Source organism: Necator americanus, chromosome I (assembly GCF_031761385.1).
Source record: "Necator americanus strain Aroian chromosome I, whole genome shotgun sequence".
In the NCBI taxonomy this organism is placed as follows: Eukaryota; Metazoa; Nematoda; class Chromadorea; order Rhabditida; family Ancylostomatidae; genus Necator; species Necator americanus.
In genome coordinates, this window is record NC_087371.1 from 29100183 (window position 1) to 29115426 (window position 15244).

The following is a 15244-nucleotide window of genomic DNA, read 5'->3' on the forward strand; positions in this document are numbered from 1 at the left end:
GACTTACGCGGCAGACAAATCCCAGACTTTCCTCTAACGAGCGAAAACTGGAAAGGTTTTTCCTATTTTCTTTTGTCTGAGGAATTCGAATTAAATTCAGGTTAAAAGGAAATCTAGGAACGATTTAGGAAACGTAGGCATGAACTCCTTTTTAATGCTATTCAGTTGAATTCCACTTACAAAAAATCTTGACAAAAAGCAGTAATGATGGTACGAGAATGGATCAAAATTTATTTGAAATCCTGTGAAATGATTCCTGAAAGTGATCAGAAGAAAAAAACTGAGTGTATTTATTCTTGCTACTTCATTACATTTTCACCTCATTCGGATGACATGATAATAGTGTCAATGGTGGTATCCTGAAGACTTGGCGAAACATCGGACCCGGATCGAGATGGCACTCTCTCAGCTAAGGACGGAGAAAACGTCTTTGGTCTATTTTTTTCGTGGTTAATTACAGGAGACAACCGCGACGAGTGCATAACTGATGTATCCGCACTGGTAGTATCACGGTTTTCTGAGATCAGGTCGTCCTTAATTAGAGAAGTCACTATAATGAGAAAGTCTGTCAAATATTTACTAACGACTTACCTGGAATCGGACTACAGTTTTTTTAGGTACCATATCTAAAAGGTCGTCTTCTGAATCGACATAAAGAGGGAATTGACCATCCTTAACCGTTTGATGTTTATCTGGATTTACATATGTAAGTAATACTAGAAGACAGTGAAACTAACCTTCATAAAAAGAGGAACAAGTTCTGGAGGCCATATTCCTTCGACGATCATATGAGTTTGTGGAACTCGTGGCAATCTGCCCATCTTCACTTGAATTGCAGTCTAAAGCAAAAACAACACTATTAGAATACAACTGTAGAAGATGTGAAAAAGAAATACGGACATGGATCAGATGCTCCAAATCGATATCGGCCATAACATTCTCGCTGATTCCGATGTTTTGCCCGACGGCCGTGATCAGTTCTCTCACTTGTAAACTAAAAATATATAATGCTACATTGATTATGGATGTGGATGGTGGATGAACTCACTTTTTCGCGCCGAACCATATGCGAATATTTGCTATATTTCTGAGTTTTCGGCCAATGTAGTGCAATTTGCGAACGTAGTAGGATCCAATGTCTGTAAGTGCTACTGTCAACAACGGTTTGTGACTGTTTTGAGTATGTGCCAGAGAAAATGAGCGCAGTAGGTCATAAGGCAAACATTTAAGCCAAGGAATGTGGCTTGTTATGTTGTTCTAGGATCTCATCAGACAAAGGGAATCACTTAGTGACTACATAGTATTCTAGCTGATGAAAACTTCGTAGGGTATGAAGATGTTCTGAGACGAGCCAATCATATTCGTCGTCGATGTTGTCCATTCCTGTATTCTCTCCGGAGCAGGATAACGAAGCGAAAAAGACTTAGTCAGTGATGGCGTCGAGACTTCTCAACTTCTCATCATGAACTCTGCAGCGCTTGTTTTTTTTTTGAGAAAGAAATCGCCTTTGAAGGAGGCTATGGCCATAAAGAAAATACGGGTTCTATATTATATTATTACATATGTTGTGTTATTATACATATTATATTATTGTATTACTATATTATATTATTATTATACAACTCTGATATAGCAGCGATTCCTTTCAGGGAATCCCTGTTAGTAATGCGTTCTAGTTCACTACGGTGCGCTCCAACGGGAGTGTCGCGGATTCGACGACTCCGATTCGGCGACTCCGTTTCGCAACACCTAAAGGACGCGTGCAGCGAACGCGACAAGGTCCCACAGCTCTCCTTAGTTCCGCGCGCTTTTCGCTTCGCCCACTTTTGCTGCTATAAAAGAAGCCGTGCCGTGTTTCAAAGCTCTTCATTTCATGATATCATCTGGCAACCGGTAACTGGAACGGACTCAAGGAGCGGATGCGATCGATACGAATAACAGCGCACCTTTCGAGCAATACCATCAGCCAAAAAGAAGAGGAGGAGCTGCAGCAAGAAAGAGGTAACCTTCGTACATGGGTCTGTCCGGCGGAGTGGAGCACAAGCTCCCGCGACCAGGACTTCGCTCACACGTCCGGGGATTTGTACTTGCCGGGCCCGTGGCGAGTGGCTAGTTAGGCCGCGCCCTCTTCACATTATATTGTTATGTATTTTTGTAGTTTGGTATGAAGGCTGAGTAAGTACTCAGTGTGCATTGTATACAGTCGATTGCACAGGAGCCACAGAGGAGTGACTGGGCAAACCGTATGTATGTCTAAAGCGTATGTATGTGTTTTACCACGGGACTCAGCAAGCGCGGACGCCAGAAGGGTGGCGGCCACTGGTACCACACAAGTAATGGAACACAATGCACGTGCTGGCATGAAGCCGGTGTAAGGGGAAAGTACAGTGAGGCATGGCGGTAGCCTTAGAGCCTCCAGGCAAATGTTCCGTGAACCATCGATGCCGACCAAGCCTGGCTGGCTACCATCCGCTCGTGCGGATCAACTCTAGCCCCGACAATCCGCATACATGGCATTTTCCTGGGGCGTTAGGGTCCTAGTGTCAGTCCTCACGGGAACCACACATCAATGAGCCTCTGGGACGAGACCTAGGAACCTAGCGACATCCCGGGAACGCGACAGGGTGACTGAAAGTAGAAAAGAGGGTTCTGAAATGGCGAATTTCTATGGATAGTCTTAGTCGTCATTGACAAGTTGAGGTCTTTTTATTTGCTCGCTATATTGTAAACCGTGAGTTCCGTTGTGAAAGTTTAGCATTGAAATGGCCAGCAGTGACCGAAGGGATTTTTTTGTCTAGAATTCCTCTAGATCCATACTGAATGTTTTGGTTCCCTCTTATTTACAGCTTGTTGATGGGACATAAGCGAACCATTTCCATCCGACGGAGTCGTCAATTTTTCGAAAGAATCAATGTTCATAGCCAAAGTCGTGTTGACTAGGATGCCAATCCCACCAACTCCTCTACTGTCACAAGTTTTTAGGGCAAGTTCTTTCCCAGCTTCGTAGGCGGCATTCAGTGAATGGTCTCATTTTTTCTTGAAGTTGTATCTGATCTTCTTAGCTCGCTTAATGAGATTTTCAATGGCTGTTTCTGATTCAAATACAGTCAAACACACACAACACGTATTTCAAGTAGAGATCGTCACTCCGACTTTTTTTTAATCGGCATCCCAGATGTTTCCTGCAACCGTATATGTACATCCCGACGGTGCCATATCAAGCACTATTTTGGAGTCAGGAGAGTTTTTCGTATTACTATGTTTAGCGATTACTTGAAAAAAAAATCAACACAGTACAATAAAGGCCCATATGAATGCAAACCCACCCAAGGCAATAGTTGAGATCGCCAATCCAATGCAGACGTAAGCGATGACGATCGGAATGTACCAATTACTGTAATGTAGATGTTTGTCAGATCCAATATGTTCCCAGTAAAATCTTACGCGTATATTTTTAATAGAAGTCAGTTGAAAGCCAACAAAAAGGCGCTGTCTGCAGGCACACAGTTAGTGTTCCATTTTCAACGCGTACGGTAGCCTTAACGATCCGCATCGTCAAATACGAAATGTTGGAGAAAAAACGTTGAAGAACTACGAGAATAAAAAAAGGTCCCCGCACTTTTCGATAAAGATTCTAATCCAAGCAAATAAATCTAAGAACTTTTGCACTCAAACGAGTTTATTGACGAAAGAAACCATCACACTCATTCCAAATTGATGGAAGGCAAGAAAAAAGCACCTGAATAGTTGCTGAAGTAGATTGAAAATTTGTCTGAGGAATGGTTTCACAAATTATTCACTAAGCTAAGTTAAAACAAAATTGAAATTGAGTGGAAAATGAAAGAAAATGAAACGAGTAAATGTGCTTACTTGTCCGGAACAAGGTCACCGTACTCGATTGCAGTGAGGCAAATGAACGCAAAATAGATACCGTTGAAAAAGTCGATTTGTCCATGTAACATCGGTATGAAAAGTGCTCCCAGCACCTGGAATAGAGAGTTGGGAGATCTGCTTAACACAATGAAAAATCTAAAAAAAATCCCCTAGGCAACACTTCACGTTGCGATTAATGTCCGAGTCACAAATTGTACTGATGGAAAGATCAGAATTTATTTGTACGGGTACAGAGGTACTCAGCTAGTTATTATTGGTACATATTTTAAATCCAATCAAGTCTAGGATGAATTTATGTTTGCGGCTCTAAAATTGGTAATCTCCTGCAGTATGCAAAAACCCCTAATCGGCAAAATAAAATAAAATAAAATAGATAGAATAAGAATATTTTATTCTTTGTAGGTCTTATAATGGAACCTAGTACACTCCTTGAAAATGGACGACTTAACATTTTCTTACTACTCCAAACTATGTTTAATGATCTCGAGGTCGTTCCGCTGGTTAAACCCATCCGAAGTCGAATTCAGCACTTACACTCAGTTGTCGATATGAGAAAAAAACCACCGAATCCTTCTATGAATGTGATGCATTATAAATGACTTAATAAAAATTATGAAGGTAATGAAATGGAAATAAAATCCTTTAAAGTGCACTCAACCCCCTAAAAATTTCAATCCTTTCAAAAAATTAACTTACTGTCACAAGCATCAAGTCTGAGCGCTAAACATTTTCTGTCTAATAATTTTATTTGGGATAAATGAAAGAGTTGACTTCCTGTTGATTATAAAAGTGGTTTTTACTCGCAGACAAATATGGCAGCGGTATATTGACGTCGGCGGGATGAAAGGCTTAGATGGCACTAGGGCGGTTTCGAACTACCGATCAATCGTGTGATCACAGCGCGGAGCTTTTTACTAACTGTGCTACATCCACTCTCACTTTTTTTAAAAATATTTGTTTGGAGCTAAATTTGGGGTTTCTCCTTTTCATAATTTTCTTTGAAAACTAGGTGAGAAAAAAGTACACTTTTTCTCTTATTCTTGGATTTGTTCAAACAGGCTTTAAAGAGAACCAGGAAGTCTAAAGAAATAAAATCTTGCAGTGAAAGGTTTCCCTTCGTTGATCTAACAAAAGACGGTAGCGAAATTTTCAATCGCACCTGAATCGCGCAACGGGGTAAATTCGGGATTTTGGCGTCAAAATGTGGGCAACTTGGTCTAACGTCTAATAACTCAGCTCACGCCTTGTAAAAAGATACTCAATTGTTATTATTTGATAGGATACGTTTTTCTTACTAAAACCTTGTATCACATTTTTTACATTTCTTTTCGTTCTCTCAAAAGGTAATTGAGAAAAAGTTGGGAAATTCACTTAAATCCCCTACCTTTTTTTAATAGAACTCTCAAAGAAATCAAAGTGTCTCTGGGAATGCTATTTAACGCCAAACCTTCCTCCAGAGAACGCTTTCCTGTTTCTCTTTTTTAGGTTTTTTTCCTTTGCCACGACGTTATAGTTGCTAACTCGATGCGATCCATCCACCATCCAACAATGAATTGTGAGTAGCTTTGTCGCGGAAGTCCGTGAAATGAAGCTAGGATGTCGCAAACGGCAAAAAGTGAACAACTACGCATAGTTCGTTGTTTTGAGTCGCTCTGACTGCTGTGGGTCACCAAGACAAGAATTGAGTCATGGAACATCGAGCGGACAAGTTTCCTGGATGAACTGCCACCGAAAAACGTTGCTATGACTATTTTAGGTTTTAGTGAGAGAGAGAGAATGTACGGCGCAAACTAAAGTTATAGCGAAAGCACGAGTGCGAAACATCTGTTGCTGTTTTGCTTTCTGTCTTTATTGTTTAAATTGGGTGAATTTCTTGATGTTTACCCCATTTGCCGATAAAAACATATAATTATTTATATGGTAAGGCCCCTAAACCGTCTAATTATTCAGCTTCATCATCGAGGAGTGTCGGCACGCAAGATTCATCGGCGTTTTGAGTACATAAAAGCTTCATTCACACATCCACTAAACGCTATAAGGATTGAGGAATTGTGGATGAGGAAGATATTTGTAGAAATTCTGTGAACACTACTGGTAATCTCTAGCCATCTCGGAAAGGTGTGCGAACAAATTTGCGCGGGACATTGGTGTCTGACCTGGTCCCTTTAATGTCACAAGAAGTAGTTTTCTGGATCTTTTTCTGGGATTTCGAACAGACCTCGTTCAAAAGAATATTTCTTAATGCCACGAGAAATAGTTTTCTGGATCTTTTTCTGGGATTTCGAACAGACCTCGTTCAAGAAGAATATTTCATAAGCTGTGGTCGAAGGCGCACAGGAATATTATGCGCCAAAGAAAATTAATGCTAAAAATTAACATTAAGGAGTGACCAAACCAGCCGCGCAGAAGATTTGGTACAACCCTTAACCTTCTTCGTATTTGAGGAGTGATTTACAGCTGAAAGCGTGCAAATAAGAATGGTGCAGAATTGGGGCGTTTAAAGCCCCATGGTGAGTCGTCCCAACTTTGTTGGTCCTAGACGTACAGCCGTAACCTCAATTCTTCAAGGACTTAAATCCGATGGACCACGGAGTTTAGTTAATTTCTGAAGCAAGAACTCGCTCAAATCCTCATCGTCTTGTGGATTCACCGAGGGGGACCAGCAAGCTTCATGCGTCACGCTTGCGTGCCACATTCTCTAGAACTCCAAAAAAAGAAGAAAATGTCTTTTTTACGAAGCATCTCAAGATTTTAATGGATACCAAGAGAGACGTTTTCAAAGCTCGATGCTGTTTTTATTCACAGTGGACCGATAAATATTGTAACGTCGTTGAGTCCACATAATTGTTAGGTTTTTGCTGTAGGCGATTTAGATACACCCATAATAAATTTAAATATTTAAGTACGATTTAAATATTCAATTTAAATATATATATGTATAGATTTTGGATCGCCCTGAACAAATTTACATAGTTGCTAAGAATAGAAAGATTCATATAGTTGCAAAGAAAATAGTTATTAAAATTAGCGCAAATAATTATTGATCGCCATCGTTCTGTCTTTAAAACAGCGTCGGAATGATTTTTTTTCCTTGATCCTTGATAAAGGCGATTTTCTCTCAGTACATGACATCATTAGAAAGATGAAGTTTCCATTAACTTCACTCATGTGGTGATGTTCATAGAATGAGATGATAAACAGCTAGGAAAAATGTAATAAAAAATCTTTTTTCATTACTTTTTCCTTAGCGGCTTTTTTTTCTTCTTTTTTCTTAAGGAAAGCTCTTAAAAAGTTTTTTCTCAAACTTTTTTTTCTTAAGGAAAGCTCTAGGAAGTTATTGTAGTTGTGATATACTCGAAGATGAAATTATTAAAACTTCAGCTCCTTCATGTTCGTGCTCATGGATTTATATCCTACATCCTATGAAATTATGACAAAAGTCAACAACGGAGTAGTGTATGCTTTATTTCTTGAGTACTTTCACAAAAATCAATTCTTATCCTGAGTGATTCTAAATAAGAGTTTTTTAGCTCCACCTATGGGGTTTTTTCATCGCGAGCGAGTGAATGTCAAAGAGGGAGGGATATGGAAAGTCTTCCAGACGTGTAGTGTAAAGGAGATTATGGGAAATAAGGAAAAAAACTGCTTTTTGGGCTAAAATATTTCCTTTTTGTCACAATTCTGAAGTATAAAGGAAGTAGAGGATGTTGTATCATTTGTAATATAAATATAATATAAAGAAGCAATATAGAAAAAAAAACTCTGTCGGCTTCTTTGAACTATGTAGCGGTGAATTTTTGTGCACGGTTCGAAAATATACCAGCCATCTCAAAATTTGATCCTTGACAGATATGACAACCATCCAATTGCATACTTAGTAGGTATCGATTGATTCAGTTAGTTTGTTTCGTACTCTGATAATTCACTATTGATATAGGAAAAAATTTCCTTTTGTGTAACTTTTCCGAAATTTTTCCGAAAAAGCCACAAATACACCCAACTATAAACATAGTAAACAAGTAGTATACTATCGAAAAATAACAACAGAGAACCAGAGATTCTAGCTTAAACGAACTTGTGATAAAGAAAATAATGCTCTCTATTTCTACAGTTCTCATATACCGTACCGTCAACGGTTTGCAAAGGTTCCATTCGAATGTGAATCTAGACGCTTTTAAATCTCAACATGGACTATGTATGTTTGTCTGTGGGACTATGTGAAGTAATTAACAGCTTAGATAATATTCTAAAAACACTGACTCGAAATGATATCTAGTTTATTTTAAATTCAAATAAATTCAATTATAATTCAATGAATAATAATATCAATATCAATAATAATAACAATTAAAATTACTAAAAAAAATAAAAATTAAATTAAATAATTATATCATTTTTGGGTTCAAAATAATTTGAAAAATAATTCAAATCCCACTAACCAGGTAAGCAATCATGATAAAGAAGAGAGTGGTGCCGCTGATAGTGTCATCATCTGGATCGCCCTGAATAAAGCACATATATGAGGTGATATGAGGTGATAGCAAACTTGAAAGACAGGCCTTTCAATAAGGTTGACTATCTTAATTTTAACTGAGGTCTTTCAGTAAGGTTGACTATCTTGATTTTAATTTTTTCTAGCTATCCATGCTAACGTGAGTGCACTGATAAGTCTGATTAGGTTCATATTTGGTAAATTATGTTTGATTTGGAACAATTATAACTTTACCTTCTTTTTCTTTGGGGATGGGGGAAATTTTCATTGCTTATTTGTTTGCTTGTTTTTTTTTTCAACATTGGCGATTATTTAGTTAGTTTAGGCTTGGTTTTTTCTCCAAAGTTTTTTTCTGTTGGACTTTTCTAGCACGATAATCGGTCACGTGGACGTTGCATTCTCTTTTTTTTTTGTTCCTTTTTTGTTTTTCACTTTGTATTCGCCGAATTCGTTTTGTACTTTGTTTAATTTCCTGCATCATTTTTTGTCGGCACGCAATCGATCGTAACAAATGAATAAATTAATAATAAATTATTAAACAAAACATGGTTATAAAATTTTATGGAACACGATGGAATTTTATGGGATTTTTTCTTACTACACAATCACTTCATAAATAGCGATCCAGCACAGTAATGTACAGTCCATCTACTATCTACAACTATTGTTAAATTATTTACAGGATTTTGCGTTACGTTGCTCATTAGTTGTTGTTATTTTTTTAAAGATTTTATTATTTTTTTATTTCGTGTGTTACACGATCGATCGCTTCTAACTGACTAAATCCTGGAACGACTGCATAGCATCCACACGTGGTGATGTCGTAATGTGGCGAATTACAGAAGAAAAACATCGCGAATGACTGGATAAATCTCTTCCGCACATTTCTTTTCCCGGACCAGCATAGTTGCTGGTGCAAAATTGTGAATAGCCGTGCCGGCGAACACTTCATAAGTGTCGATGGCACTTCAAATCTCACGGAAAATGGATGGATATTTCTTCTGCAATCGTCGGCGAAATCTTCTAGGGCCTCATTGCCAGCAGGTGTAGTTTTTGATCGCTCAAATTTCTCCCAATGTGTTGGGATGTTCCGAAGAGTTTGTTCGTTTGTAATGAACGTAGTATCTTATGGGAAAATGAGTTATGTGTGAGTTGTTAGTTATGAGTGATTCCAAAGAGACAGTCATACAAGTTTTTCTTTTTGTTTTCTGTCTTGTTTCAGGAAAAATACAGTAAACCGCTACAACACCACTAAAAAAATAAATAGAAACACTATTATAATAGTATAATATTTTAATAACTAGAAGTTCTGTAACTACAATGGTAGTATGCGGCAATGCAGTAAGTTTGGAAACGACATCGTGGGAATATCTTCTGCATTTTTTTTTGGGATAACATGGCATCAGTTTGAAATAAGAACCTGATCTCCCTTCTTGAAAATCAGGATAAATTCCCATTTCTTTCCAATTAGTTTTTTTTCCCTAGCTACATATGTGTAAAATTACGAGTACCTTTGTGCAAATTCTTTTCACTTTCTGTGTTAATTGCTCCAGATAACGTCCAAGATTTGTCAGAAGAATGACAGTAACAGGAATCCCAATGAACCCGTATATGACTGTGAATATTCGTCCATTTGGTGTTCGTGGTTCGACCTTTCCATATCCTGAAGACGTAACGATTAGAATGTTGGAGAAACATTCGCTGCTGTTAACGCTGCGCTGTCACATTTCGCCATATTTCCCGTCGATGGGGTGAAATCCCATGGGATCTCTTCCCCTCCCGCCAGATGCTGAAAAATCTGGTGACCTTGATAAATCAGCCAATGCGCCCCGTTGTTCCGATATTTCATCGCCTACCCAGTGTTGTAAGGATTCCGAATCCATAGAGAGATGCACTTTTGAATGACCATTCTAGTCGTGGATCGGATTGTGCTTCGGTTAGGCACTGTTCGGCAATTATTCGTGCAAAGTCCGCATTTCGTGAAACACGCAGTTGACCGTCTCTGAAAAAAAAACAATTTGAACTAAGCTAGAACGTATCAAGTTTTTAGGTCCCACTCATAAAACCCTCAAAAAATTAAAGCGTCAAGAAATATATGCCATATATTCAGTGCCACAGAAAATCCAGGAGAATAGATGAATAAGAAATAAAAAATAAAAGTAAAAACAAAAAAGCGAAAACCTACAAAAATAAATATTAAGAAGTAAGAAGTTTTTGTACGTAAAAAAAGTATTTTCGTTGTCGAATATTAACAATTTAATGTTGTTATGTATCTTCCAAGACACATTGACAATTTAGTCCATAAAAAATAGGCTAAAAAAATCATTTCTATTTGATTTTTCTGACTTTAAAACAGATGAATAAAGACGGAAGTGAGTAAAAAGCATAAATATTCCCGTAATTCTGGTTCCTTTTCAAAGACGCTCAAAAATTTCCATTCTTCTTTTTCAAAGACGCTCAAAAATTTCCATTTAATAATTACAGAATCTGAGCTATTACTGTATAATTTGAAAATACCTCTAAAAGAGCTCCAAATTGCTTGCCTGCTGGCTAATTTTTTATGATTACAAGGATAAGCAGTAGCATTTTTTCATTTCTGGAGAACTCCCTAATTTCCCTCCGGCTCGGTCCTAGCTATTTTGATGGTGGTGTAATTCCAGAATGGAGGATAAAGCTGCTCGGGAATTATTCATGCTAACAACATGGATAGCCAGTCTTCTTTCAATTGACCTAGGCACAAGGACCACATATGGACATAGCTATGTTCACTGGAGAGTGAATACTCACAATACTGTCTAATTAGCGTCACAGTTATAATATATAATTATAATTACTTCCTCTAATTTACTTACTGTTGTCATTATTTATATTTTATTTATATTTATTTTTTAAATTGATTTTTCTAACATTAAAAAACAGATATGTAAAGATGTGAGTAAGTAGAAAACATCGATTTTTGCGTAATTCTCATTCTTTTTCGAAGACACTTAAAGAATTTCCATTTGATGATTATGGAATCTGAAATACCACTAAATTTATTAATTTTTATTCATTTTTATTTTCTCATTAGAGATTTTTTTATTTTTATTTATTTATTTATTTGAAGACACCAAACATCAAACAGAACTTCGGCTAAGTTTAATACAATAAGGTTCATATTAGCGTTATTTTATTTTTTCGGTAGTTATTAAATGTAACCATACTTAGTAGCACCCATAAGAAGGTCTGATTAACCAAATATTGGAAAAGTTAGTCCTTTAACATAAATTATCCTGAATACTTCTTTATGCTTCACTTTTTCAAGTATATCCAGAAAAATCCATTAAATAGCAGTTTCTTCGAGTCACAACATGAATTCTCGGGAAGGAAAACGAAGAAGAAGATCTAGAATTCGCGTAATAGATTTTCCTGTTTTTATCCGAAGAAGTCTTCCTCTTCGTTTCCTTAGACGTCCATGCGCTTGTCCTAATTATTGACTTCACGACATTTTTAAGCATTTTACTTTCTGAAGCTTTTCGAAGAATTTTCCTTCGACTTGCTTTGGCCACGTGCATGCACCCAAACAAAAGTACAATTGTGCTTTGAATAATCGGTTGTGCAACTGTGAGCTGCAAATTTGCTGGAAAATGTGATGTTTTTCGGTATGGTCTACATCTTTGTGATAACAATAGAATATTTTGCAAAATTTCCTTTTAGGAAATCTTTAATAAAGGGGGGAGTGGACGAAAATAACGATATTTTACTTCGCAAAATCCATCACATTATTAGATTTCTCTTTCAAAAAAATGCAAAAAAAAAACATAAACGCATCAGCCAATTTCACGGATATATGCGCCTTTCTAAGCAAATATACTGTAGCTCACTGCTTACCATCGAAACTGAGGTAATGTACTTAAAATCCTCAAAAGAAAGGATTAGACACGAATATATATCCATTTTTCTTTTCCGACTTTAAATGTGACCAGCAAAAACCGAAAAAATGTTGGTGTTTGTTGTTCAATGTTGTGCAGCACATGGAACGATTAATTAAAATCTCTGGAATAAATGGTGGAACAGAGAGCGATTTCTATCAATTCGTCAAATATTTGCTTATTGATTGAGATTTTGATGAGTAGTCGAAGTATAACAAATTCGAGGAATATGTAGTTGAAGTTAAACAAATGACGTGAACTGTACAAATATATCACTTTATTTTTTTATTTATTTATATCTTTAGTTATTTATAGTTAACAGTTATTCAAAAATCGTCAGATTTGAAATTTCAAATTTCAAAATTCCAAAAGCGCATCTATTCGAAAATGGTGTTGTTGTTGTTGTTAGGGGAGCGAAGCAAAGAAATATTGACAACATATGAAAAATGAGCTCACAAATCTCAAGGCTAACGTCGTTCGTTCGTTCGTTTGTTCGTTTGTTCATAAATTCTAGTTTATAGGATTAAATATAGGCACCATCAACTCACATAAACACACATATATATATCCCTCGACTTACCCTGACAAGAGCTTCTCAATACAGGTTTTTTTCGTCATTGTGTCGTTTAGTTTGACAAATTGAGCATAGTCATGCTCAAAATGCAGAAAAATATAGCCGCCAACTAAAGTGTAGACGATTAGAAACGCTATCACAACTGCATTCACCAGAAATGCTTTCTGATGTCGACGAAGGCACTGAAATAATTCTCTTAGTAGCGTGTTGTGTCCTGGTGTTACTATTTCACCAACTGATCCTTAAAACCCTACCGATCCGAACATTAAATAGAGTAGTAGAGCCATAGAATCTTAACGAGAGAGAGCGAGCAGAGAATGGCGTTCACGAGAGCCAAAATCTTGATTTGGCGACAGAACGACGTATCCAAGAGCTCATAGAATATTCATTTCATAAGGTTTCAATAAAATGTCTGGAAAAAAATAGTAATGAATAAATTTGAAGCTCAAACGAACTAAGAACTAAGCAATCAGACTTCACACCGTTTCTTCAGAACTTAATAAAATTTCGAATATGGCCCAACTTTCAGCGTTCATTTCCAACATTCATTTTTCTCAAAAAAAATTAGATCAAACTCTCAAATAAAAAGGAAAACTCTTTTGTTACTTCCAACTAAGAGCCTTCTACAAGCAAACGTTTAAACTCTTTAAATGACGTTTAAATGACCTCGCAGTGTGCTAATTACCCTTGAAAATCCCGAAAATCCCTCAGCTCTTATTTCATGTTTTAAAAGTCAACGAAACTGCGATAAACAATGACAAGAATCTAGGAGAAAGGCAACAAAAAAAAACACAAAAACCAGAAGAAGGGAAAGAAAGATCAGTGAGGAGAAGGAAACATTGAGATTCTCTTCGGAGGAACCACTCAAATCAGCAACACTTTTATTTTTAAATTGAGTGGACGACTTAGTTATGTCCACGTTTACAAGGAAAAAAGAAATGAAAGTGTAGTGTCTTATTGGATTTACTCTATATGCAATCAATCTACAAAAACAGGAAAAGGAGGAAGAATTGTAACTGTGAACGAGGAACTCGGAGTCGGAGGAACTCAGAGGAAGAAGGGAGCTATCCGGCCGAGAAATATTTTTGAAACTCCTTTGATGTATATTTATATTTTTATATTTGCTTTCTTTAACTGGGCCGGACACGAGATTTTTATTACTCTTTATTCGTGGCTAACGTTTCAGCAATATCACCTTCTTCAGAGCTTTAGGATCAAATGACTATCCTCCCATTGCTAGATACCTGTGGTAAGGAGATGTGAACTTCTTTGATGGATTTTTCTTTATATTTTTCTGATTTTTTTTTTTGCAAATTCTGCAACACATGATTTACTCATTACATTTACAATACATTTACATTATTTACTTTATTGATGAGATGGGATGACAAGATATATCTTCCACTGCCCATCCAGAAAATCCGTCAGCAAAGGGTCATTGAGATAGACGAGTCTTTTATGGCAACGAGGCTATGAGCCTACTTATAATCTTATACATAGCTCCGCTTACGCGCGTTCAATATGGGCCATGGATGAGATGTAAACAATAGTAGTTTAACACAGTAAAATAGCAGAAAAATAGATTAGTATAGAGCTGAATATTAGAAAAGTAGTTAGTAATTAGTAAAAAGTAGTAAGTAAGTAGTATTTTGCATTGAAACGACTATTTAGATGTTAGAATCTAGATTTTTCTGGATTCTAACATCTAAATAGTGGGAAATCCTATATTCTCCATATGGAGGAGGACGTCATAAGCACCATAGAAAGCTTAAAAGTTCCCGAAGAAGAATGGACTGGAGCAAGGGAGGAGCTACATCACACAATCACTCTCGGATTTGTGGAGAAATGAGTTAATCACTGTTGCGAACATATTCTCACGTTTCCTTCTCGAAAATTCCCTAATAAAATATAATATAATAAAAATAATAAAAATAAAATAAATGGATCCTAGCCATTACTGACATATTTTACTGTGAACTACGGTGGTTTTCGAAACTAGCGCTGGTTTCTTATGAAGACTCTTATGAAGTTAAAAATTTATTCAAATAAGAAGAAAATAGGGGAAAATGCTCTAGGCTACGAAGAAGCGTTGCTGCAAATGTCAACGATCAATCAAGCCAGACGTTTGCAACTTTTTTTCTGGACCAAGAACAAGCCCGGCGAACTCAGTAAAGCGATGCGCTTGATAGCCGAATGCGATGAGGAACAATAGAAAAAGTTTCCGGAAATTGAACGCAACTATATCATGCGTCTGAAATTGCAGAACCGAGGCTGTAATTTGCTTCTAAGCGTAAGAACTAAAAAAAAGAACTCCTTCTATTCGCGATTCGGTATCTTTTTCTTTTTCTACTGCTCTAAAAGACGAGTGGTATG

At 36.9% G+C, this 15244-nt stretch overlaps 1 protein-coding gene across 1 annotated transcript; it reads right to left on the bottom strand.

The window, feature by feature from the left end:
* Positions 1-320: 320 nt before the first annotated feature.
* RB195_007185 (uncharacterized protein) lies at positions 321-13158 on the bottom strand (the record flags this gene model as incomplete). The annotated part of the gene is made up of 12 exons (XM_013445392.2): positions 321-533; positions 592-672; positions 738-839; positions 901-994; positions 1049-1139; positions 3327-3394; positions 3871-3986; positions 8334-8396; positions 9898-10049; positions 10243-10388; positions 12878-13053; positions 13126-13158. 12 exons carry the CDS (start codon positions 13156-13158, stop codon positions 321-323), a joined length of 1335 nt encoding a protein of 444 aa, XP_013300846.1.
* Positions 13159-15244: the final 2086 nt, after the last annotated feature.